The 27,723-nt window shown below is 42.9% G+C and overlaps 1 protein-coding gene across 8 annotated transcripts in view; it reads right to left on the reverse strand.

Moving 5' to 3' along the window:
• Nucleotides 1–3,038: 3,038 nt before the first annotated feature.
• dnm1a (dynamin 1a) overlaps nt 3,039–27,723 on the reverse strand; it is a 53,067-nt gene continuing 28,382 nt past the window's right edge. The window contains exons 16-23 of one of the 8 annotated variants that reach the window (XM_085793344.1): nt 27,593–27,706; nt 10,874–10,983; nt 9,998–10,109; nt 9,687–9,701; nt 9,349–9,519; nt 7,946–8,187; nt 7,111–7,314; nt 3,604–3,796 (exon numbers count right to left, since the gene is read on the reverse strand). In XM_085793344.1, coding sequence (XP_085649470.1) covers nt 3,766–3,796; nt 7,111–7,314; nt 7,946–8,187; nt 9,349–9,519; nt 9,687–9,701; nt 9,998–10,109; nt 10,874–10,983; nt 27,593–27,706 — 999 coding nt within the window. In that variant the 3' untranslated portion in view covers nt 3,604–3,765. Of the gene's footprint in view, nt 3,797–5,448; nt 5,788–7,110; nt 7,315–7,945; nt 8,188–9,348; nt 9,520–9,686; nt 9,702–9,997; nt 10,110–10,873; nt 10,984–27,592; nt 27,707–27,723 lie in introns of those variants that run through there. The other 7 variants (XM_085793337.1, XM_085793339.1, XM_085793338.1 and 4 more) reach the window with 7 other exon arrangements.

Here is a 27,723-nt window from a genome sequence, read left to right on the forward strand (position 1 = left end):
ACCATTATTTCCACACAGTCCCACCCATGACTCCATGCATAAGTTTAGTGATGGGGTCGTTCAATAATTACACCAGTTTTCAATGAAATATAATGTATTCTTCTATGAAATATAATGTATTCTTCTATGTTAAATATATCATTGAAATTCTACCAACGGAAATTTGCTTGGACAAAACATTTGAATCCACATCAAAAACATCTGGATTTCAAACTCATAATTCTGCCAGAAAACAAACCAAGTCCATTAGATTATTTTTTAAATCAAATTACTGATATAATTTTCTTCATCTTTTGTTTATTTGTCTGATCCTACAAACCCCTAAACCCCTAAAAATAGTTCATTGAGTTTCAAAAAAGAAGTGTCTTAGCTGAGAATGTGAATTTTTGGTGAAAAAAAACACCTAAGCAATCAATACTGTATAAAATGTTATGTTAATTAGTTTTCTATTGATAAATGATTGTTTTTCAGCTCCATGCATATTCCAAATGTTGGAGATTCTCTGTTTTTTGTTTTGATTTCACCAAACGTAAAAACAATTTATTATTACTATGAAGGTCATCTTTTCAAACCAAAAGCATGGGATTTTCAATAAAGAGTATTGAACAGACAGACGCTGACGTTTTCCCACCATAAAGGAGAAAAAAAGACGACAAAGAGGCAGCTTCTTCCAGTACACTGAGGTTTTAATGTGTTGACAGAGCACAGCAGTCCTGCAGAGTAAAACTCATCCTTTCATCTACATCATCAGTCTGAACAAGATGCAGGGCCTGGTTTCTGCAGGAGTTCACACATTCACACTGATCCTCCCTGCTCCTCTACACAGAGAGAGAGAAAGACAGAGAGACGAGAAAAAAAAAGAAACCCTCTCTGCAACAACCTAAAGTATCAAACAACCTGCAGACGTCCATATACATCACGGCGTTAATATTTTTTTTTGTACATTTTTTTCAAATATTATTTCCTTATACAGATACTCATTTATTCATAATCATTTAAATATTCAGCAACTTCATACATTGCAGACTAAATTCTCTAGACAGTGGAAGTACAAGTCCCATAAGATGCACCACACATATACAGAATAACGCATTAAGATATGTCCATAAAAACTATTCAATGTTAAATAATAAGTAGAATATGCCTTGTTGTGTCCTCGTGGAGTCCTAAGATACACATGGGGTGACTGAAGTGTTTCAGGTAGTTTGTAAATGACATCAATTTGAGGTACAGAAGTGGGGGGTTGGGGTTTTTTTGTGGCTGGTGGGTTGTTATTAGTTTTTGTTTTGTTTTGTTTTTTTTGTTAGCTTTCATTTGGGGGTTAAAATACAACACAACACACACTGACGGCAGAGTCGAGCAGACGGAAAGAAAAAGGTTGAGGAGATGGGTTCGACTCACGGGCTCTCACACAGCAAAGTGAGGGTGAAACAGAAGGAGCGTTTTGATAGTTTTATGCATAGACTGGCTGCTTTCATGTTCTCACTCACCCCCGTGACCACTGAGAGAGGGAAGAAGAAAAGGAAACAAAAAAGGAGGAAAAAACAGAAAAGAAATTATCAACCAGAAAAGATTTGATGCATGATGTCATCAATGCTGACTCCTAAAAACCTTTTTTTTCCCCTCTCTGAGTAAAAAGGACGGGAAAGGTTCGACCCAGGCCACAGATTCACCTCCTCTCGGTTCAAAAAAATTGTTTCTGTCTGCAGAAGATCGTCCTACATATTGCACTTTCTACTTAGATCCCGCCTCTGTTAAGTTAACGTAGTGACAAAGTGTTTTTTTGTGGGGAGGAAAAGTGGGAAACCGTTTTTCTCTGTTGCATAGGTTTCTGAGAGGGGAAGCAACGTTTCAAGAGGTGGTGGCGTCACAGTTTGTGTGAGATTTACAGTCACGTGAACAATGATTCAAATTACAGGAGGAAAAAACACAGGTGGATTTAGTGGCAGTGAGGATTTTCTGGAGGCTACAACAAGCAAGACATGAGTCCCTCACGCTCCTACGGCAAAGGGAGGAAGAGCGGAAGCGAGGATGAAGAGCAGCAGCAGCAGCAGCAGCAGCAGCAGCCCCCTCCTCTCCTACAGTATCAGTCCAGACATGTGAGGGGTGAGGAGTCCTGTCCTCCCCCTCCTCGCTTGTTTTTCATGATTTTTCATGCGACCCCTCCTCCCCCATGTGTGTGTGGGTGAGTGAGTGATGGATGGTGCAAGTCAGTGGAGGTTTTAGAGGAGAGGAGGTGAGAGAGAGGAGGCAGATGGGTAGCAGGGTGGGTGGGTGGGTGGGTGGGGGGGAGTTTCTTCTAAGAGTCGAATGGTGGCAACGGGCTCTCAGGGCGAGAGGGCGGCCCACCCTTGTTTGGCCGGCTGGTCAGGTGAAAAAAAAACACAGAAGACGATGAACGAGATGAAAAGAGAAACACCCGCCCCCCCCCCCCCCCCCCCCTCCCCAACACCCCCAAAATCAGAGAGGCGAGGACACACCAGGGAGGTCGCTGAGAGTAACGATGAACGATGAAAACTTCTAATATAAATACTGAGTGTAGAAATGGCACAGTTCTTCTCTTTGGATGCTCAGTGCTCAAGTACAAGTGCGGACCTGATTCAACGTGGTTAACGTGTGTCCTCGCCTGTGATTTTGGGGGGTGGAGGGGTGGAGGGGTGGAGGGGTTGGGTCGGGGGGACTACAATTTACAGATCAAAACCTGAATACAACAGTTAAAAACCAGAACAACGAGAGTTTTCAAAAGGATGCAACATCCGGTCGAGTCCAGTTCAGCTTTGCATCGCTTCTATTCCCTTTAAAGGAATCCTCCACCAAAATATTGTGTCTGTTACAGGACTGTCGCTGTCAGCACCCGACATGCTGCAAGGAAAAAAAATAGGCTATATACTGTGATATAAAAAGAAAGGAATTTCAAAACATGCATCATGCAGAATAATAAAAGTCTTAATTATCTATTTGCTCAAAAAAAAAACATATTGTCACTAACATGAGTAAACGTTTGAACTTGTTACATTCTAATAGCTTTTTTGGTTGTTGTTTTTTTTTTTTGCCTTTTCAATTTTTCCACTTTTTAAAACTCTTAAAGTGTTTTTCTTCCAGCATGTCGGGCAACACAAGGTCAGTCTGTGGTACAAAACTTTAACATTTTTGGTGAAGAATTCCTCAAGGAGAATCAAAAATGTATCAGAAAAACAACATCAATAAAAGAAAAAGATTAAACAAGTGTTAATAAGAGAATAATTAGTCAGTCAGCAGCCAGAATACCCACTAGAAATGCTGGAGTAATACTCAGGCAAAGTGTCATGCTAAGTCTCCTCACTTAGGATTAAAAGGAGGAAAAAAATATCATGTGTGTGTGTTTTATTGTGTTTATATCTATATATATCATGTGTATGTGTGTGTGTGTTTATGTAAGCATGTGTGCATGCATATGTGCACATACACTCACCAGTTTGTTTCTTATTGATAATTTCATATTGTTTACATAGTTTATTTAGATTCAGAGGGTGCAGCATGTTTGTCTGTAAGTCATGCAGGTGTTTTTCAAGTATTCGGTATCTGGGGGGAGGAGGGGAGGGGTTGAAGGGGGTGGGGGGGGCAGGAGGAGAGACTTGGCCTGTTGGAGGGAGAGAAGAAGGAGCAGGAGGAGAAGGAGCCAGCTCAGGTCGGGTGAGGCAGAAAATGACAGGAAGGTGGCGCTGTTTGTCCATGGTCTCTTATCCAGGTGGGACGACAAGAGGACGGAGGGAGGAGCTCGGAGGTCTAGTGGGTTGGAGAGGGTGGGGGTCTCCGACTGCCACGCACACACACACACACAAAGAAGAGAGGACAGGAACGGGTTGGATTAGTGTTTTCAAGGCTCATTTATGGAGCCCTGTGTGTAAGTCCATGCACAAACAGACACACAGACGACCACTTATATAATGAGACACAGTAACACGAGGATGAAACCTGAGGATGGGACCAACACCACAGAGGCAACCGGCCCAGTTAACACGGCCACAATGTATGGTAATGTATGTTGGCGGTCAAGGCCAATTAGCAGGCAGTATTCCTCTGTATTAGAGTGCTGTCTTATCACAGAGACATGCAGCTATAAAGATTATTAATTTATATATATATGTTGTTTTTTTTTCCTGTGGAGGAGAAATTTTTAGAAATTTATTAGAAAATTATTAGAAACTGCAAAAAGGAAACCAAGCGAAAACTCTAAAAAGGCTTGAAAGAGTGAAAACAATATATTGTAGAAAATCATACGTTTCGTTTGATTTTATCTAATTTAATACACTCCAGAAAAATGGTTTTATAACAAAAAAGTCACAAATTTAATTATTATTTTAGTCATGAGGAAACATTAAAGTAGAAGTAAGCGATATATTTGTGTTAATATAAGTCTTAAATAGTTATATCTTCCGACAGCAATCACTTACATAGAGTGTTTGGACCGAAACACGGGTCTGTCACTCACTCTGCTCTGCTCTGAGCTGAGGAGAAAACATTTATCGTATCCTACAGTTTTTATCCAATGAGGAGAGAGAACGGCATGCAGGGCTGTGTGTGCAGCCAAGGGATGCGCATGAATGTGGTGACGTAGGGACGAGGACTGTTATGGTGCGTTCAAGGCAGCCCGTAACTCGTGTTTTTCCAACCTGTGAAGTCGTACCAGGTCGATCTGGTACGAGTTTACGGGTCAGAAGTTACGAGTGGCCGTTATAGTGACTTTCACCGGTAAAACAGGTCAGAAAAACACAAGTGGGTTGCCTGGAACGCTACAAAATCGTAAGTTGTGACTTGAAGCTGTAATTTATGGTTTCAAAAGCCTGCCTGGAACGCAGCATTAGCGAAAACGACCGGATCGCTTACTTCTGCTTTAAATTGTTTGTCTGTAGCAGTGATTTGATTGGTCAGTTCATAGCCTTGTTTTATTTACCGGTACTGATTGGTCGATTTGTAGTCCCTGTATGACTATGTGGCTTTATAGCATCGTACCGATTGGTCGATTTGTAGTCTCCATCTGATTGGATTCAATTCTGGTACATTGCCTGGTTATGTTTTGTACATTTTTGTAGGTTAATTTTTGGTGGTGTATGTGTGTTGGTGCTTGTCTTTAACAAACCATGTAAATGAATTTCCCCTTGGGGACAATAAATTATAAATCCGAATCTGATTGGTTGGTTTCTAGTCTTATTTACAATCATTTTTGACTGTGTGAATAAATTGATTTTAGAGGTTTAAAATAACATTTGAAAGAAAAAGGATCTAAGGATCACCTCTACATTAAACAGTGATGTTGACTGAAAACACTCTGAAGGACAACATCAGACACTCTGGGACAAAACTATGGGTGGGTGGGATGTCGTGGCAGAGACACACGTCACGTCACATCAAAGACACAAAACAAGAATAATCTTTAAGTTTTGGACATTCTGTTTAACCTGTTGCTGCTGTAAAGGGAGTAAAGACCCCTCTCCTTCCCGTCCTGACACACTCACACACCCCTTTAACACACAACTTGGTACCAACACTAAAAGGCTGTGACAAAAAATCAGTTCACACACTGATGCAAAAACACACACACACAGCAGCGGTGTGTTTGTCCATGCAGCGCTCTAGGAGGAGAAAGGAAAAGTAAGAAAAAGGAGTTGACATGCAGTGAGAGGATGCACTGTGAGAGGAAGTGAAGAAGGAAAGTAATGGTAGTAATGAAGATGATGATGATGGTGATGATGGTCAGTACCCAACATACCAGAAACGTTTAATCCTCACTGGTCAGTGATAGTGATTCTGCAGAAGGAACCATAGTCATGTGTGGGACAGAGGTGTTGGTGAGGGAGAGAGGGATGAAGAAAAAGAGAGAAAGGAGTGCAAAACAGTTACAGAGCGGGGAAATGACCGTTGTCACGTGTGCTCAGCTCTCACACCAGAACACAGGAAGTGATCCAGATGGAAAAATCAACGCTCAACGCAAATTAGAAAGAATTAGAGATTTAGAGTCTGAGTGAGAGCTGTGCTCAGCGACGTCAGTGTCGCCCCCCCGCCGCAAAGGCAGAAGAGGCAAGCTGCTACTCGGCGCTATCATGAAATTAGTTCCAGGTTTAAAAAAATAAAAATAAATTAGCTATCTCACGAACACAGGCAAGCACAAGGCAAAGTTTACAGGTGCAGCGGCGACAGATACAGTTAATGGAGAACAGAAAAGGAAAAACTCTCACTCTAAAGTCACAGAGGGAACCAACGTGAAGTTAAAGTGTCCTAATGGTCCAGATGAGGACAGTGATGGGTGATGTGTGTGTTAGCGATGAACAGTGGAGTGTTAGCTGTGGGCGGGCGGTGGTGAGCGGCAGCGTGGTGACAGTTCATAGTGGAGGCAGAAAGAAGGCAACAAGTGGAGGTGACACCAAAAGACACCAAGAGAAGAACTCAACTGATCATTAGATTGTTAGATCACCGTCTATCCATCTATGTAGTAAGGAAGAGTATTAGGGCCACTTATGGGGAAAAAAATGAGAGGAGGGAGATTTTTTTTTTCATTATGCACTTTGAGGATAAAGTCGAAATGTCGAAAAAATGTTGAAATGTTGAGAATGAAGTCGAAATGTTGAGAATAAAGTTGAGAATAAGGTAAAAGTTTCCTCTCTGGAGTGTAGGTTTCTGAAGTTACTCAACTGCTTACCTACTTCATATGATATTTTGATGATATTTCAACTTTTTTCTCAACATTTCGACTTTATTTCCGACATTTCAACATTTTTTGACAGTTCGACTTTATTCTCCAAGTGCATAATGCAAAAAAAAAGATTCCTTCTCTCATGTTTTTCATGAGTGGCCCTAATACTCTTCCGTAACGAAGGGACCTCTATTCATCTATTTGTCTATCTTCTATCACAACCAGTGCTCTCCACTTTCATTTACCTCCTTCATCCCCTCATCCTGGTGTCTTCACATCCCCCTTAGCAACAGAGAGTATCCACACTTCAGCTTGGAGAGCGTGTCATAGTTATCATCAGCTATAGTTTAGGCTGTTAATGTCCTTGGAATCGTTCATGGGGTCGGCGTCAAAAAGCGTCACTGGGTTTTCGAAAACGTTTTTAACAAGTTTGCACTCACCTGGGCACGCTGGGGGGGGCACGGTTGGGCCGGGAGGGCACGGTGGGCGGAGGCCCGCTGTAAGGGTCTGGAGAGGCTCCGGGGCGGGATGGGACGGGGGGTCCGCCGGCAGGAGGGGGTCCGGGTGGAGGTCCACGAGAGCCCGGGCGGGCGGGAGGTCCCGGTGGAGCTCTGCGGTTTGGAGTTGGACTGGTGGCTGGAGACCTGGAGGAGAGGAGAGGAGGGGGAGGGGGGGGGGGGGGTTTAGTGACACCTGAAGGACATAAAACACAATTTCCTGTCTCCCCACAGCTGTCCTATCAATTATACTCCTTAACGTTCTTAGCTTTAATATCTTGTTATCATCATCATGTATTCTTCTTTGTATGTGTGCCTTGTTTGGAACTGGAGGAATGTGTGAATTGATGCTCTGCTAATGGACTTGTGTTTAGTTTAAGGTGATTGTTCATTTTGCTGTCTCCCCTAACGGTCAAGGGCCCTGAGATACAGGCCATCGGGTTCGTTCTTGCCTAAAAGTTAAAAGGTTAGGTTAGAGGTCATTGACCACCTGGATGGGAGGTTCCTCTCTGTCTGGAGAAGGTGGAGTGTTGGAGATAAGCCAACATATAAAAAGGAAGGTTTTTGAGTTGAGAGGAGAGGTCTCATTTTGGCACCAGAGATGCTCCAGGATTCGACATTTTTGTACACTGTTCTTCTTCTTGTTAATAAACTTGCTTTTTGAATACAAGCGAAGACGTGTCAGCGGTGATCCCTTCTTTTCCTCAACACATCAATATACCACAAGCCCAAAAATATACTTTCAAAAAACAAACAAACAGCACACATCGTGTCTGACCTTCCTCCGGAGCCGCCACGTTGCACCTCTAGCCAGGAGTTGTCCACAGGCGGAGGCATGGCAGTGGTTACCGTGGAAGTGCTGATGTCGCCGATGATGCTGAGGGCCTCTCGCAGGGCGTGGTACATCCGCAGCATCTCGTCACGGTGCTGGGCCTGCTCCTGGGACTCCTCCATCAGCGAGTTCTGGTCGCCGCACGAGTACAGCTGAGCCAGCAGGTCAGCGTTGATGAACTCCTTCGTCTGGGATCAGAGAGAGAGAAACGTGTCAGCGTCGGTTTAATTCATTAAATGGTACAGTAGTTTGTCTTCTGGTGTCATATTCACTTTTTGAAGGCTCTTTAAAGGGTGAATATGGGGAATGCTTATTAAAAGCTATATTTTTTCAAAAATAATACATCCACGGGGCATTTAGAGGGGTGCGGAATACAAGTATTGCTTTTCCATAAAACATTATATTTAGTCTGAATTAATCAATTAAGAAATTTTGACGAGTTCGACAATGACTTCCTGTTTACATCGTACAAGCCAGTAGCCGTCACTTCTCCGCTGTTTTGCTAAGCCTCCTCCTGGTCGTGTGCATTTGTTTTCAACAAAGCCTTTTATAATCAATCGGTGGATCGATGGATTATCACACACATGTTACGATGTGTGTATTTGTGTAGTTTTATCTGTCATAAACAAGAGATTACAGTTTACGGGGGAACGTTTGTGTCGCAGACTCGCGGTGCCACTGAGACGAGGCCTCCACTCTCCCTCTTACAAGTTACAAGTCATTTATCTAACATCACAATTAGTCCGAAGCCTTTAAATGACGGTAAAAATTAAACATAAGGCAAATATCCTGCATAGTTCTTCTCTGCATCCCTAATCAGAGCAGCATCCCTAGCAATGGTGTGTTATAGTTAGCAATGACTGCGGGAATTCTTTTTCTGTTGTTGCAATCCCTATTTTGATCAATAGATGGTGGTATTCTACTCATTCTCCATATTCAACCTTTCACATATAATATAATATGATATATTTGGGTGTTTGACTTGCCTCCTGGCACCCAAATGTGACAAATGACAAAATAAATCTGTAATTTTCAGGCTCCCTGGGTAGAAATCCATGTGGTTTTATGAGCTGTCCCCTCATTTGTCATTCAATGATGTCATCAGTTTTCGAGTTTGCATAATACCAGAACCAGTAGAAGGGGTGGGGCGGGGTGAGCAGTGGCTCATTTCTATTTAAAAGGACACTGAACCCAGTGCAGATGATAAAAGTGTTGTGATGTCTTGGGGTATTTTGACCAAAGCGTGTCACAGACATCTCTTTAAAGCACCTGGGAACTGTTTTAATTTGTGGAAAAGAGGCATAATATGTCCCTTTAACAATAACCCTGCTCCCCAACCGACGACTCACATTGTTGATCATGAGGTGCATGATGGTCTTGGGCATCAAGTCACGGACGGTCTTGTTGACGATGGCCATGTAGGAGTCTACCAGGTTACGGATCGTCTCCACCTGCCGCTCCAGCTGAGGGTCCATGCTGTGCATGAAGCTGTCGGAGCTGCTGTCCTCTCCTCCTTCACTCTGCAGAGGAAACAACATGGAGAACGTTGACTGAGATAAACATCAACACAATGATAAACATCAACTGATCAAATGATGATATAATTATTGAGATGTGAGTAAGAATTGTTTCCACAAAAAGACACAATGACAAAGAAAAAGAACAACGTAGACCAAAGTAAACGTACCTTTCCTTCTTTATCCTACAAGGTCAAAGGTCAAACAGCGATGGAAGATAAAAGACATTGAAAAGGACATCACAATGAGAGACATGACAACATTCAAAAAGACTCCAGTTTCACATCAGTAACGACAATAATCTCGACAACGCAAACAAAAACAAACAAACCAATAATTTACTCTCAAAGTGGCGGTTAAGAACGTGTCTTACTGTACATGTGGTTTTGTGAACACACATTTTTAGCAACATATGATTATTGTTAAGATAAAAAAAAAAGCCATACACTGTTGGGTGTGCGTCTGAATAAATAAATCTTACCGTGACACGTTCAGGATAAACTCCAGCTCTGAGGAACGACGCCTTCCAGGCATCAATATCTTCCTGACTCTCACAGGCCAGCTCCAGCTGACGGTAGTCCTTGTAAACGTTCCTGTGGACAACAAACAGAACAAGAACTCAGACACCCACCTCCTGTTTACATCCCAAATTAATGACCTGAGTCTGGGAACTTCTCATGTATTTTCACTTTATATTTAAAAAGGCAAATATTGCACTTTTTCTTACTATTACTTTTATTTCACATATTAAAAGTGTATAAAACTGTGCTTGCCAGAGGCAACTCTCACAGTTTTGAGAGCATTTTGTCATGAATGCTTTTACAGCTTTAACTTGTGCTTGTATGTTTTCAAAGTGTGGAATTTCTGGAAAATATTTAAGTAAATTGTCAAGACACTTCCTCTCTTTTATACTTTCAGCTTTAGCAAAACATCTTACATAAAAGCTGCATAAGAGCAGGATATAAATTAGAGTCTTTTCAGTTGTCGTTAAGTTGATTTCAGCATTTTTATTTGTTTCTGGATAATTCACGAGTTTGTCTGAATAAAAAAACGCAGATGTGTCGAACCCTGTGGTAACGTGTGATCAGTAATAATAATAATAATAACAATACATTTAATTTAGAGGCGCCTTTCTTGACACCCAAGGTCACCTTACAGAGTATAAAATCTAATATATGTTAACATCTGTGTGTGTGACCGATAGATAGATAGATAGATAGATAGATAGATAGATAGATAGATAGATAGATAGATAGATAGATAGATAGATAGATAGATAGATAGATAGATAGATAGATAGATAGATAGATAGATAGATAGATTCAACTTTATTGATCCCGAGGGAAATTTACAACACCTCTGCTCGGTGTTGAAGAGGGCAAAGATCTGCTTGCTGGACATGAAGCCTTTCTCCACGTCGCGCAGCTTCAGGTTGTCCACCTGCAGCATGTACTTCTTCTCTTTCTCCTGCAGGGGGCGACACAGAGACGCAGCCGTTAACACAGTGCATATGAGGAAAAGAGGAGGAGGAGGAGGAGGAGGAGGAGGAGGAGAGAGGCTAAGTTGCTCCATCGGAGAGGAATTTGGCCCTTAAGTAAAACTGGTCATGGAGATTTACAGTAGTTGCACTGAAATTGTGTATCCTAACAAAAATAAAAGCCAGAGACACACTTAAAGCTGATGAGTTTACTACTTGATATAAGGTTCTGCAGCAGCAGCTTAAATCTAATCAACGACAGAAACTAGATATATAGAGACAGAGAGAAAACAGATGAAAGACGATCAGGAATGAACACTCAGATATTAGATTTAACAGCAGACGGGAGAAAAGACAAGAAAAAGGCAAGAGAGAGAGAGAGAGAGAGAGAGAGAGGGATGGGAAAGTCATACACAGTGCTCCAGTCTGTGGTTTTGATTACAGTTGTGAAAAAAAAAAAGGCTGAGCAACAAATGAGAAACACACACACGCAGAGGGAGAAAGGGAGAGAGGGAGGGAGAGAGAGAGAGAGAGAAACTGCCTTCCAGTGCAGAGATCTCTTGTCCTTGTAAATCTGCAAACAACATATGATATCCAGACATCCAACTATTTATGAATAAGGGAACCTCAAAGTTAGTCATCTCATTCTGACACATGCCAGCTCCCTTTGCTCTCCTCCCCTGAGTCAGAGTCTCGCTCTCTCTCTCACACACACACACACACACACACACACACACACACACTCGTATGCACACGTTGCAGTTAAACTCCTCAAAGTCTATTGTTACGAAATTAAGTTTCTTTACTGGAGATGAATGTGCGTCCGTTTGTGTGTGTGTGTGTGTGTGTGTGTGTGTGTGAATGTTTTACTAGCGACTGTAAAATTAGAATTCACAAAATGAGAGGCCAAGAATAGCACAGGGTGAGTGAGTTTCTCTAAACATAGCTTAAACACACACACACACACACACACACACACACACGCTGGTTGCAAACTGCACCTTTGAGCGTACTCTCTAACTAACCTTAGAACCATCTGGATGGCTAACCATGGGCCTGCCCTGCCCAACCCAGTGTCGTGTGTGTGTGTGTGTGTGTAAGAAAAAGAGTGTGTCAAAGAAAGAGAGAGACGGGGGAGGGGAGGGGTGTGTGTGTGTGTGTGTGTGTGTGTGTGTTTATGTGTATCTGTGTGTGTGTGTGTTAGTGTGTGTGACCAAACTCCTTCATCAAAGGATTTACGACCTGCGCAGCCAAATGGTCATATCCCCTAAATGCATGTAAAAACCCTCTCACACACACACATAAATACACACACACACATTTGGCAGCGCCGCTACACCCAGGTGTCCCCTATACAAAAAAAAAAAGAAAAAAAAAAAAGCAGTGGCCCAGACTGCTGAATGCTGACATCAACATTTATAGCGGGGGCGAGGGCAGCGAGGTCCCCGCACTCCGTCTCTGCCCCGTTCAATATTTCTCAATATTTGCCCCCCCTCCCCTTCCCCATCTTTTCTTTTTTCCTCCTCCACTTCTCCCTTGTTCCCCCTCCTCACTCTCTGGCTTTCCCCTCTCCCTGGGAGTGAGTGAGCAACCTTGGACTGATTCATACATTTTCCTCTCCTCTGGCCAGTAAATCCAGTCAGGAGAGTTGGGAGCAGGAGGAGAGGGGAGGAGGTGGAGAGGGGGGGGGGCACTAGTGTGTTAGAGTGTGCCTGATGTGGGGGAAAATACAGAGAGAATGAACTCCTACGGCGGCTGCAGAAAGTATAAATATACGACAAAGGAGTCCTGATGTAATCAGTTACATTGTAATTATGAATGGAGACGCTCCGAGCTGCTGCTTGTGTGTGAGGATCATTCACCAACTGAGTTTGACACGTGTATAAACAAAGAAAAAGATAAACAGATAAGAGCACGTCCGTATGTGAATGTTGCTTCAACATCATAGCCAGACCTCTGACACACACTTCAGACAGACTATCAAAGTTTTTCCTGTGAGCCAATCAGCTCATCTTTGCATGTGTGTGTGTGTGTGTGTGTGTGTGTGTTTTTATGTGTTAGGGGAAGTTGAGGATTGAGCACTTTCCCATATGCTCCCATAAAATCCCAGTCAGCATGAGCAGGCAGAAGCTTTTCAGATCTCAGACACTGAGCACTCAAGAGAAATTAAAGTCATACGTGCACACATGCAGATATGAGAAGCGCACACACACACATGCACACACACATGCACACGCACACACACACACACACTCTTGACTTTTGTCTGCAGAGTTTTACTTGACTGAGAGCGAATCGGAAAGACGCACACACACACACACACACAACCAAACATACCGAGTGATGTAGGTACTTATTGGACTTGTCAGGAGACCCTCAGCGCAGTTTTACATTGATCACCATGGAAACAGCTTAAATGTAACTCACAAAATGTGTATTGTGTGTGCATCTGCATGTGTGTGTGTGTGTGTGTGTGTGATGGAGCAAACTGAGAGTGAAATGGAGGTTTTTAAAAACTAAAAAGCCGTGACGGGTGAAGATAGAAAAACAGCTTCAGTGTTTCTGTAGTTTCCCTTCAGGCCGAAACACGGGTGATTTGATTACAAAGACGTATCGAAGAATATAAAGGCTACACCATAATGAAGTTATTAGGATATAGTATATATTGCAAACACCTTTTCTTCTGTAACCCTCCTTTTTGTCTTCACCTAAATGTGAGACATGTTATTATGAATTGATGAACGAACAGCAGTAAAACCACAGTGTTTTGCTGTGAGTCACTTCATGTGTCCCTGCAGTGAGACTCTGTCCTTTTCTGGGAAAGCCTCTTTTCCACTGCTTTAGGAAGCCACTGTGGGTGGAAAAAAAACACACAAAAAAAACCGTTTTGGACAGTGTCACCTCGGTGGCGCCTCGTGTCCACTGCTGCAGCATCCACACACACATTTTTTTCTCACAGCAATAAGGAAGTGTTTGGTGACGTTTTCCTGCCACCTGTGAGAGTCTGTGCGGCTCCAAGAAATGAAGCGTGGTGCGTTCGCGCCGTGTTCAGCGGTGAAACGGTGGTAGCTTTGGCGAGATTTACTGTACCTGCTGCTGGATGAAGGTGTTGGAGCATCAGGAGTGTGTGCAGCCCTCTGAGCGTGAGCACACATCTAAACCCAGCGCGGCCAGAGTAGCACAGGTTCTGTACTTTTTCCACGACAGCCGCGCAGACTTTACAAAGTGACTGTATCTGTGACAAAAACCTCCTCTACTGTACTGACTGTGTAAACTACAGTATAATATACACTTCATTAGATAAATATGTACAGTCCGCTGCAATTTAACACCACTACTCTGCCATTAATTCTTAAATTTTTGTTGATATTGTTAGAAATGTTTCTTATTGTATGTATATTATTGAAATATACACTTTTGCCCATAAAGTTGGAATAATTTTTTTTAACCTCTTCTCATGAAATGATGGTGACAATTTGATTTATTCTTGATCGATTAAGTGTAAATCTTCTCAAAACTTTATTGATCAATCTCTTCTAAACATCAATGTAAAAATTAAACCAAAATTAATCTTTATAATAGGAATAAAAAGAGGAATATGTCTAAAAATAAAATTATTCCAACTTTATGGGCAACTGTGTAGATGATAGTTAGATGGGTTTCTATTATTTGGTCAATAGAAATAGAATAATAATCTATAATGTAGTCCAACACACCTACGATCTCCATCCTAAAACATGTTATTGAATTAACACCTCTGTGATATGTGTGTTTGGCTTCTTTATTTTAATTTAAATTCCTAAATACACTGAGTAGCATAACATAAAATTACAGTCACCTTCACTGGTGTGGAGAAGCAGAAATCATAGAGATAATTTGGGTGAACTGACTCTTTAACCTGAGTTTAATACTGGGTTTGAATCCTATAACTATAACCTATATAATCCTATATAGTTAGTTCACATGCTCAGTTTTAACATGTAACATTATAACATCACAATATTCTCACTCATCCAGCTACTGACCTAAAGTACTGATTTCCAAATCCATTAATAAATTCTGTTAATTTACACCTCAGCTGTGATGTGATGTGTGATCTGTTCTTTTTGCATCTGAACACATGCAGCATTTTTTCCTCTCTTTCTCTCTCTCTCACACACACCCACACACACACACACATACACATGCAGCAGGAGAGGAGGCAGTGGACTTGGTAGTTGACCTGTGGTGTTTGGAGCAGTGTGTGAGCAAAGTACTTTCCATGGTTTTGTTTTGCTTGTGAGTAATAGCGGGCTAATTATGAAAAGCCAGAGGAAGTTCACTTCTGGATTCTTAAAGGCACTTGCACACACACACACACACACACACACACACACACACACACACACACACACACACACACACAACACACACACACACACACACACACACACACACACACACACACACACACACACACACACACACACACACACACACACCTTCCAAAAAAACATGTCTCCAACACTCAAACATGAATTTCAAAATGCGGCTGAAATATGCCCTCCCACACACACAGAAATGCTGAACACACACACACACACACACACACACACACACACATGCATGGTAACATTACATAATCCGTCTCCAATTAACACCTTGATACAAATCTGAGCAGTTTGGTTGGTGAAACCAAGGAGGAGATAGTCGTTAACGGCATCCATGTTGTTTTAAGAGGCTGTATGTTGGTCCCGGTGTATGCGTGTATGTATGTGTGTGTGTGTGTACATGTGTGTGTGGTAGTGCGTATGTTGACGGGAGTCTGGTGACTTGGGCCGTGCATCAAAGGGCTGCGGAGAACCCGCACGGCATCTGGGAGCAATAACGCTGCCTCTAACCCTTCATTACCACAAAGACTGGGCCCTGGGTGGCAGCCAACGGCAATTTTCACAACCCTCCTCCTCACCTCCCTCCGTTTTTCTTTCCCTCCATTCTTCTGCCATTCCCCCTATTGAGTTCTTACTTTTTTTTTCTTAAAAAAGGAGAAAAAAAAAAGAAACACAGAGAGCAGTTCTGTAAGTCTTACACGATGGGGATGTGGAAAGACGTAAAAAGAATGAGACCGGTTTGGTTTCACCCGCCTCTTGTGGAAAACCTTGTTTAGTGTCGATCCTCAACACCAAACTAGAATTGTTCAGTCCAATTAAATAAATTCATAAAAAGCTTTCATCTTATTATTCTAAAAAAAACTTTACAGAATATTATTATTGTGTCTACATATAATAAAAAAAAACCACTAACAAGTACTCAATCAGTGTTTGGCCTCTGAGTAATATGTCACCATCTGAAGAAACTTCATTTGACTTAATCCCATTTGGAGCTCATTTAAAATAAATAGCGAACGTTGCCAGCATTTAAATCAGCGACAGCAAATAATTTAGGGGGTAAATTACGATACGGGAAACAGCTCGAGTGGAGCTATTCTGGGACAATGTGTAAAAAACACACAGCTGTTGGTGACTCACTGAGCTACAGCGTTGTGCAATAATGTTCAAAACAAATCACCTTGGGCAGCGAGCCAGTGTCCACACTGTTTAATACTACATACATCATGCACAGTGCTACTAGATAACTTATCTAATCTGAAGTGTCCAGTAAAGAAAAAAAAAACATTAATTCTCTCTATTTCTTCTTATCTCATATTGAGTTGAGTGTGTTTTGTGTTGGATTTGGCCGGTGGCACACTCGGACGACGCTGATTCCTCATTTCTCCTTTAAAAAAAAAAAAAGTGAAAGCCTCTGCACCACCCTCGGCTCAGCTCTCCCTGTGGGAACGAGCGCAAACAAAAATAAGGTTTTGGTGGCGAGAGGAAACGTGACAATGACACATTCAGCAGCGGCCCGGTCGGACGCGGGTTGCCAGGTCAGTGGCACCTTCCTGTTTAGCAGCTAATTGCTAAACAGTTCATTATCGGCTCTGCGTTTACTTCTGCAGAGGGTCAGTGTAACGACCTTTGGGCCGGCCAGGACATGTGATCAATCATCAGTGACCACCAAAGAGTAAGAGTACGGAGGAGGGAGGGAGGGGAGACCCCGGTCCACTAACCACATAAACACATGTGAAAATCCCCACACGTCTACAGACTCTTGTCTGATTGAGGACAAATGCTCTGTTCAACCTGTGTGTGTCTGTGTGTGTTTGATGTGTGTGTGTGTGTGTGTGTGTGTGTGGACTTGGCTCTCAGTAGAAGTGAAACCTGAGGAATATTTCAAAGCTCGCTCACAAAAAACTCGTGTGAACTCACATGTCCAACTGTACATACGCTCGTACTCATGTGTGAGCATGTGAAACGACTTGATAATCCACATCAAGATGACAGACGAGGCCTGTGCATCGTCTCCACGTCTTCGCGTACACGAAACAAATATTATCAGATGTGACGGCGGCTTCGGACCGACACGCTCACCTCTGAGTAGAGGTAAACACATGATGGGATGTCAGAACACACTGAGGCAAAGCGTTCACATATGAGTCCAAAAGGGAAACACGCTTTGAACTCACACATGAGGGCTTCATGTGTGACTTTTCTTTGGTTAAGATTTTACCACAGTAAATGAGTCTTAACATGTATTTGTGGCTTTAATATTGCCAAAAATATTTATTCCATTTATAACTTTATCTTAACCAAATCCTGTTTTCCTGATGCATAACAGTCTATTTGATTATCAACACTGCAAAACCCAGAGAGTGCTAAATTAACTGTACAATAGTTTTTATAGTAAAAAGAAAAGCCAGGATATAAAATCTACACTTGTACACATGCTACACACAGGGTAAAACACACACAGGGTGTGTTTGAACTGAGTAATTTTTATGACATAACTGTGCCAACAGTGGTCAGTTCCAAGGGTGGAGAGGGGGTTTTCTTTCTTTTCTTTCTTTTTTCTTTTTTAACATAACACATATACGGTAAATTTAGTCTTGTAAAACTTGATATTCATGAACATCAAAATCAAGGTTCAGAGTCCTGTTGCATCTCATTCATGAAATCATGGAAAAGTCACTAACAATGACAACATATATAAAGAATAACACTATATAGCAAAAAAAAAGATTAAAAGGTACCATAAATACAGATATATGTAACATGGGAATAAAATCTTGTAACGCTATAAAACAACCACAGGATACTGGGATATGTATCAGGTCAGTCCTCTTTCAAAGCCTGCAGTCTACACACACACACTCACACAGAGTAAACAACATGCCAGACTACATTAAGTCCACACCACTGTGGTTTCTTTTTATCTGTCCCGTGTCTGTTCGGGTCAAATCCTGGATTTTGTTTCTCTAATGATTTTTGCACTGACATGATGTTGCGGATTTGTTGGATATTCGGAGGACAATGGAGAGAAAACGATCATTTGCAGAAAGAAAAACAAACATTATCTTCAGTTATCTCACCAGTCAGACAAGATCAACTCTGAATTATCCAGAGAGCAGCCTGAGCCCCTCCAGGACTCACCCAGCATCCCCCCCGTCCCGACATGCTGCGGTCATCACTCAGCTCTTGCTTCACTTTCACAGTCGCTTACTCACTTTTTCTATTGTTTTCTTTCACAATGACATTGTGAAAGTCTGTTATTTATTCATCACTATAGTTTAGTGTAATTGTTACCACTCTTCCTTCATATTCTCCATTAAGTGATTTAGTTTTCTTTGCTCCATCCAAGCTTTTCTTTTCCACCATTAATAAATTCAGTCAGTTTCTTTTAATGCTCCTTTATGTCTTACATCTCTCAACCTTATACTCTTTATATTTAAAAGGAAGTTGAGACAAGCAAAGAGGGTCAAGTTGGTTCCTTATGGTAGATGGTCCAGACTGAGCTTCTATTCAAATATACGTATGTACTGTATATAAAAAGGAAACCTCAGGCACTCAAGCAGGTTCAGGAGCAATGGAGATAATACAATTTAACGTAATAAGATTAGACCAATTTTCTGTGTCGGCTTGTGTAGCTTAAAGCAAAAAAATAAATAAAAAATTTAAATGGCATTTTGGGAAATGTATGTATTTGCTTACTGGGGGAGATTGATGACCAGACGCCAACAACACACAAACGCAGCTATAGAACGATGAATTGTGAATTTTCACTTTTTGGTGATTTTTGCACCGATGAAACAAACAAAAAAAAAGACGAGACAACGTGTTCACTGGTGAGCTCCACACATGCTGCCAGGTGGATTTTGATACTGTCGGACGGAGCCAGACAGAAGAGATGTTTCCAGTCTCTCTGCCAAGCTAAGCTAACCGGCTGTAGCCTTATATCTAAGGAACAAAAAATGAAAACGACACAAATGTTGTCATCCGACCCTCTGCCAGAGAGCAAAGCCTTTTATTTCCCAGTATCTTTCTGCTGGACAATAGCTGAAATATGCTGGACAGTTTCATGGTGTCTCATTTCCGCAGAGAAAATGATAATGACACGATATCAGACCGAGCTATTATATGGTTCACATTCGTCTTATCCAACAAGAATAATAGCAATTTGACATGCTATCTTATGAGCTATTTAGAAAAGTAGTTTCACCAAAACACAGCTGACTGATGACACTTGCATGAAATACTATAGGGATCACATTTTGGGGGCAGCCTCTGTGGGGGGTTTTTTGGCCAGTGTGTTAATATACACACACTCGCAAATAAATCTACAGTATCCACAAGCCTAGCCTCGCAAACACACAAAAAGATACAATTACACCCACATAAACTAACAAGAGCCATTGCTTAATGCAATATCAAAATACAAAGACGGGGGAGGAAAAACAAAGTCAAGACACTTGAGGTTTTTGGTGACGGGATTAACCGGCAGCATTTTCATGACAACACGGGATAACGTGGAATTGCAGATTACACTTGATGTGTGTGTGTGTGTGTGTGCATACTTTCTCTCAGTATTTCTGGCTTTAATGAGTAAGAGTTTGCGAAGGAAGCTGCCTGCGTGGTCATCCAAACAGTGGAAACAATGTTGGTGCAACCGCAGCGCTTCCCCCCACCCACCCATTAAAATTCACTCCTTCCAATCCCTGAACCAGAGAGCTGAGCTGCAACAGTCGGGACGGATTCACGTCATTATCTCTGCTCTGCTCTGGCCCCGTGTTTCTCACACACGTTCAACATTTCTCTTGAACCTCGTGCATTGTTTATTCCTCCATTTTTCCCCTCCTCCTGCCTTGTTTTTAAACTCTTCTTCCTCTCCTGCTCTTTTTCCTCTGTCACTTTCACCCTCCACATCGCTCCGGTCTCCTCCAGTATACTGCTGACTCGTCTCTCCTGAGATCAGACCTGCTTTGATTTGGAGCTCAGGTCGGAGCTCAGAAACCATAGCTAAAACAAACACACGGCCTTGGCCACCTCCACACACACACACACACACACACACACACACACACACACATTCCGAGACTCAGGCACACACACCTGGAAACACTAGCATTAATTACTCCCGCCAGAAGAATGAAACCTAAACACACAAGTGTATGTGTGTGTCTGTGTCTGTGTGTGTGTGGGTGTGTGAAACGAAGGTGAAGGAGGTAAATTGTGACTACAGTATGTCTCAACTGTGAATCATACAAACTTTTCCTTCTTGTCCAAACACACACACACACACACACACACACACACACACACACACACACAACCTCGCTTGCTCTGCTTCTGATTTACCAGTATTATGTCACCCCTCCAACCAGCTCCCCCCCTCCCCTCCTGCTTCTCTGCCTCTGTAAGTGTGTGCATGTGTGTGTGTGTGTGTGTGTGTGTGTGTGTGCGTTGGGAAGGCTGCAGAGCTGCATAAAGGGCTCTTTATTCGAGTCGGACAGGGAGAGGAAATCAGCTTTAGAAGTAAAAACAGAGGGAGCAAGAGAGAGATGGAGACCACAGGGCTGCACATCTGGAGTTATTACAAGGCTTCCTCCCGCTTGCCAAGAAAACGCCGACATTCCTGCCCCGGCTACAAAGACCGTGGAGCCTCAGCTCTCATCCAGCGCTGACTCCTACACACATATCCATCACTCAGAAACCACATATGCACTCACATGTACCATAAGTAGAGAGTGGACGGAGGGGAAGAACATGCAGACGTCTTTTATATGCCTCCACGTGAGCGCAACAGCAACAGACGCTAGACGTCCTCCCATCTGCCCACATACGCTTCCACTACAAAAAAAAAAAGTTTCCTCCGTCAGCAGCCAATCCCTCACTCCCTCTCTAAACTTTACAACACACATGCCAAATGAATGTGTCTCACTTCCTGTTCACCTTTGACCTTCCACTTTCTCCCCCCCCCCCCAAAAAAAAGTCAGTGAAAAAAGAAGGAGAGAGGGAGGGAGGGAGAAAGGGAGCGGGAGCAGGAGAGGGGGGGAAGCCAGACAGAGGGAGGGAGCGAGGGAGGGAGGGGAGAGATGAAGAAGGAGAAGAAGAAGAAGAAGAGGAGAGAGGAAAGGAAAAATGGGGGGCCGGCGAGCTCCTCCTCCTTCTCCCTCCATATCTCCTCTCTCTCTCGTTCCTTTTTCTCCTTCTGTCTCTCGAAGGGGAAACTTGGTGGCCAGTCCTTTGCCACGTTGAGCCTCCAGCCGGTTCCACCTTCATCGCTACCGGAGCAGCTTCGCCTTCCTTCGCTCTGGGGAAACTTCAGAAAGACGAATCCAGAAGACTCAGAGGTGACATTTTTTTAACAGAACCTGGCAGTGTTTTGTTTTTTTCTTGACTCAAGAGTACAGCGGCGGCGTTGAACGAAAAAGGTACGTCGGGAGGACGTGAACTGGCGGCAACTGGCCCCCGAGAGAAAGAGACGAAACAAGTGCCAAGCAAAGAAGACGAAGAATAAGAAGAGACGTCGGTGGTGAAGAAGAGGAAGGACGATGGTCCGGTCTCAGGTATTCCCTCCACAGAGGAGACATTTTTTTCTTCTCGTATCATGTGTCATGGAGATTAAACGTTACGGTGTTTTAGTGGGAGGTGTTGGGTCAGACTTGGCATGAGTTCAGCTGACCACAACTATTCCCTCATCAGCTACTGACCAGGAACCAGGAGCACTGACAGCCAGCTCCGTCTTATCACCGCTTTAAACTCTTCATAAAACATCCTGACTTCTTATTTATTTACTTTAGCCTAAGGGTCAGCGGAGGTGGACACAGTTAAAGGTTGTGTATACACAGCACTGCTTATCTCAGAGTTTTGTGAGTTCATTTACTTTTTCTGTCAACGCACTTGGAAAAGGTTGGGGCGAAAAAACGTTTCTTTTTTTGTTACATATTTTATATTTTTGACCGATTACACACCTTTACTAGATCTAATTTATTAAATGATTTTAATGCTCCAACATGTTTTGTTTTTTAGGTGTTTGGTATAATCAGCGTTTAGTTCCTTGTGTTTTCCCTCCAGAGCTCGGTGAGGAATGCTGCTTCTCACAGGAGGGAACGTCGTTGGCTCTACCAATCAGTGGCCATCACCTCTGTCTAACCTCTCCACCTCCCCGCCGGCCCCGGCCCCGGCCCTGCCCCCCCCCCTCCCCCCTTCGTCCATCCTTCACACGCCGTTTCTCCTCCTGCTCGCTCAATCAGCCCCATCAGCAGCTTTGCAGGAGTCTGACTGAGAGAGCAAGAGGAGCTGGACTCTGGGTTCACAGTGAGTACAACTTTACTGAGTGTGTGTGTGTGTGTGTGTTTAAGTGTGTTAAGTGTGTGTGAGCATGGGCTTCTCCGAAAAGCCTCTCCACAGCATCCTCCAGCCGCCCAGCCCGCCTGCCCAGTGTTCAGACTACCTGTTCAGGAAGTAGTGGTTGTACAGTAGTCTGCACATTGGTTAGGCTGGCCGGGGAAGCACGGGACGACTCAACGACTCAGAGAGAGAGAGAGAGAGAGAGGGAGAGAGGAGGAGAGAGGCAGAAGGGCATCCAGCAGGCATCAGCACATCAGGCTGTGGGAACACGCAGCACCACCCTCCGTCCATCTGGACAAACACCAGCACAAGCCTAAATAAAGCAGCCAGAGGCCCCACCGCCACCGCAGAGGCCTGGCCCCCACCTGGCATGGATTTATGAAAAGACGGATACATGTCAAGTCTTTTTTTTGTTAAAGCTGTTAGCTATAAAGAGAAATGAGATTATAGTTTATCTTTATTTGAATAGTTTTTATGTGTGTGTTGTTTGTTGTCATTGACCTCACAGTGAAATCTGATGATAAAAAAATACTAAAAATAAAGATTCTTGGATATCTATCTGACTATGTTTCTTTTTTTTTCTATTTTAAAAGAGTTTAAACAGTCACGGAAATGACACAAACACCATATTGAACTATAGTTATATAAATATAAAGTACACTAAGACATAAGTGGCATTCTCGAAATGTCGTTTCTTTTTCTACAAAACCAAAAAGGTCTAAAAACTGAGAGCCGCAACCAGAAAAAGTTCAAACCGCACGCAGAAAAAAAAAGAACACTTGCCCCAAAAAGATAACTAAAAACACACAGTTACACCCCCAACATCACACTGCACCCTTGACCAAAATGTACAATTACGTCTCAGCCTTCCCTGCATCGACTTGTGGCTGCTTTACCTCAAATGACCATGTAATGTGCAGAGAGGCAGGAAGCTGCCATAAAAAAAATGCTGAAGGAGCAAGCCACTCTGTCATTGTCTGTTCGCCAGGCTTTGTATATAGCTCAGACCCAAAACTGTTTGTGGCTTTTAGTGTTTGTAGGTGACGTCATGTGAACCGTTACAAGTTTAGCCTGGACCCCCCCTGTCTCCTTCTCTATTATGTTTTCTTTTCTACCTCTGTCGCAGTTTGACATCCAGCCGGCGTGTCTCCGATAAAGTGAAACCCGCTGCGTCTGACGTTTTGAACCTCTTATCTGTCTAAAGTACACAAAAAAAGCAAAGTAGAGGGCAGAGACGTTCACACGGTGTCCCATCACACAGCGTCGTCTGCAGGAATGAAAACCGCAAACCAACCTGTTTCCATTTAGAGCCCTGCCACCACGCACACAGGCCTTTTTTTAAAGTGTAGTCGCTGCCCCACGAACATCCACACAAGCACACGCCCACATATAAGTGCACACACGCACACACACATGCACAAACACACACACACACACACACACACACACACACACACACACACACACACACACACCATATAGCGGGCGTTTAAAGCAGCAGTGTGCTGTTTCCCCCCAGGATGTTTACAGCTGGGATCACCAGGCGAGTCTGGCTTTCTGGCAGCTTTACAGCAGGACCAGGGAAACCCGGGCAGACACACACACACACACACACACACACACACACACACACACACACACACACACACACACACACACACACATTCACACACACTCACACACGCACTTAAACACACTGAAAGCCAAAAGGGCACCCAAAGAAAATAATCCTATAACCACTACAGGGCTGCAAAGCCATTTATTCTGAGTGTGTGTTATCCCAACTGGAAAATATCTATGTATAAATGCATATACACACATATACTACATACTATATTTATATATATTCCTAAGTGTACATGAACATCACATATGCTGTGAATCTATAACATCACAGTGGTGTTTCTTTTCTTTTTTTAAGCACTTTTCTTTTTTTTAAAAAATTTCATCAGTTTCTTTTCCTCCATTTACTGTACATCTCAGTCTCTCTCTCCTTCTCTCTGCCTTGGGGAGGCTTTTAGCCTGATTCAAAGAATCGGCATGTCCTGTGGTAATACAGACCAGAAGGTTTCTAGAAACACACACACTCATACACTCATGCACACACACACACACACACACACACACACACACTAACCAAATGCACACTAACCAAAACATCCTGGCACCACTTGTTGGGTTGAAAGTTATTATTAGTGTCTGGGGGGTGTGTGTGTGTGTCTATGTGTGCGTATGTGTGTGTGTGCACATGTGTCCGTGTCCATGTGTGTGTGTGTGTGTGTGTGTGTTGCCAGACTACAGCAAGGGTTTTCCCCATGACGAGAGGCAGCCAATAAAACAGTGCTGCGCTGTTTTGTGTATTAGTATAAAGAAACATGTCAGTGTGTTTGCATGAAACTGCACAAAAAGACGCTGAAATCTGCTTTTCTCTGCAGGCAACGATGCATTCTTTCAAATAAAATTGTGCTATTAATCTAAACATAAAACTGTTTCCAGTTTTTTATCAACTGTGTGTATTTTGGCGAGTATCCGCCCAGGTGCACATGTAAGTATAAGCCCTCATGGGTACTCTAACCTCTAGTGTGTGTGTGTGTGTGTGACTGGACTATATAAAAATGTTCAGCTTGGATTAAAAACATAATGGAAAGTCTTTTTTTTTTCCCCTTTCTCTTTTCTTTTCTGCAGTGCTGTGGTAGCCTTCTGCCCCGGCTAGGAGCTTTAACACCAGCACTGTGTGTTAGTTTTGGGTCTCCCCATGCCTTCATTTTTTCCATGTTCAAATAAATATACAGCACAAGCAGGGAGGGAGAGACGGAGGGAGGGGACGGAGGAGAACAAGAGGGTGACAGGGAAAGACTGAGACAGAGAGAGAATGGACAGATGGAGGCGGGAAGATGAGGATGAATAGGAGATTCTTCTGGTTTTGAATGTGACTGTGTGAGGGAGCGATGGGAAAAAGGGAAGCAGGGAGGATATAAAAGTCCACACCACCTCTTTTTTCCTCCTCCTCCTCCTCCTCCTCCTCCTTACCCTCATTCCCCCCTTTTCTCCCCACTTTCTCTCTCTCTTCACATGGTCCTTGTTACTCCTGCTGCTAACCAGCTAACAAGAGACACTCCTGTCTCCTCCCCTCTTCTCCCCTACAACTCAGGCCCTCTCTCGCTCTGTGCCCCTTCTTTGAAATGAAGTGAGTTTATTAGAAGCAGCTTGTGTGTATATGTGTATGTGTGTGTATATGTGTGCGTGTGTGTGTGTGTGTGTGTGTGTGTGTGTGTGTGTGTGTGTGTAATTGGGAACAGGGCAGGGCAGGGGGCTCTGGTATGCACATGTGTATGCCAGCTTTGGTGTCTGACATGCTGGGGGGTCCTGACTCTTTGGAAAGGACCTTCTCAACGTTACACACACTCACACACACTCACACACACACACACACTGAGCGGCTGTGGCTAAGGCCTGGAGACAGTGAGACTGTGGCTACCTCCTAATAGTTCTGCAAAGCATCATGGGAGACCGCTTTGACCAGTCAGCCCAGTAACAAAGCATGTTGGGTCAGATCATGTCAGCATGCGGAGGACAACCAGACAACCACTGATCTTGACCAACAGTCATATTTACCAGTGGGAGAAGAAGCTGGAATGACTTTTGGAAACAGAGAGCGGAAAAGAAACCAGTGGAGAGAAAAAAAAAAACACTCGGATCCAACTGAAATAATTCTGCTGGTTTAGTAATTTGCTGGAAAATATGATAGCTACAAGTGCTGTTGTTACAGTAGACACATAGTTTTTGGGTGATGATGTCTCAGGTTGTGCAGCAAAGACGCAGAAACATCAAATGTCACGTTCCAGTGCACCACAAAGTGTTAGTCAGATTACAAGATTACACAACAGTAAATGACTGGGCTGGAGGGATGACTGAAGTTTCCTCCCAAACACGCCACAAGTTTTTATATTGATGAGTGTGTTTTTGTTGCGTTTGATAAATGCAGCATCCTCAGTGATTTGTTTTTTAAGTAAATAAATCAGGGCTGTCTATTGATGCAAAAATCTAATTGCAATTAATCACATGACAGTCTATAGTTAACACATTTTTCATTTGTTCAAATGAACCTTAAAGAAAAATGAGCCTAAAGGTGTTAAATACTGGACAGATACAGTCTGCTTACTATTTGCAAATGTTACTTTATTCTAAATGAACATTTTTTTAAAGTAAGGCTAAATGAAATTTGCATTTACACATTACTTTGACAGCCCTAACAGACATAAATAAATATTGTTGCACAATTAATAAATATGCAGGCTGGCCCTACTGATGTTAGCTCATTTAAGACAGATGGTCTGCATCAGTGTCTGCAAATAACTCAAAAAAAAAAATCAGCAAGACACACATGTAAGACACTGTATATTTATGGTAATACTGTATAGGGACATTGTTGCTATTTAAAATAAAAAGCAAAAAGGCAATAGATTGCTAAAAATCAGCCTCAGAAATCCAGTATCAGTCCCAATGTGCTTCAGTATGCCAATAGTATGTGACCCTGTCAATGTTTTGCTTGTAATTTGTTGCAGTCAATTCTTCCAAGTTTCTTCTTTTCTGTTTTTACAGCAGAGGCTGTTTTATTTCCTTCTGCACTAAGCTGTTTGTTGCGCTGTCACATCATTTTACTGATCGTTTGTGCTGCACTGTTCTTAGGATACACAACAAAGCGAGAGAAACAAAGGCCGCTTGTCAGTTTGAATGAAGTGTTGAAGATCTGACAAGCAGGCCTCAGCCAGATGAATCATACACACAAAACCGGCACCAAAGAAAACGTCTATAAATGCAGTATACTGTAATGAATACACCGGAGGTACGTGGATATAGAAAGCTTAACTTTAGTATTGTGGTGGGATCTCACCTCATCATCCTTGTACCAGGACAGAGACTCGGCGGTGAGGACGAACCAGTACTCCTTGGCTCCTCCCTTCATGATGCCGATGTTGTTGATGGTCAGCCAGCCCTTCCTGATCACCTGAGAGATAAACGGAC

The sequence above is a fragment of the Trachurus japonicus genome, chromosome 12 (assembly GCF_045865225.1).
Source record: "Trachurus japonicus isolate A0001 chromosome 12, Traja_1.0".
Lineage (NCBI taxonomy): Eukaryota > Metazoa > Chordata > Actinopteri > Carangiformes > Carangidae > Trachurus > Trachurus japonicus.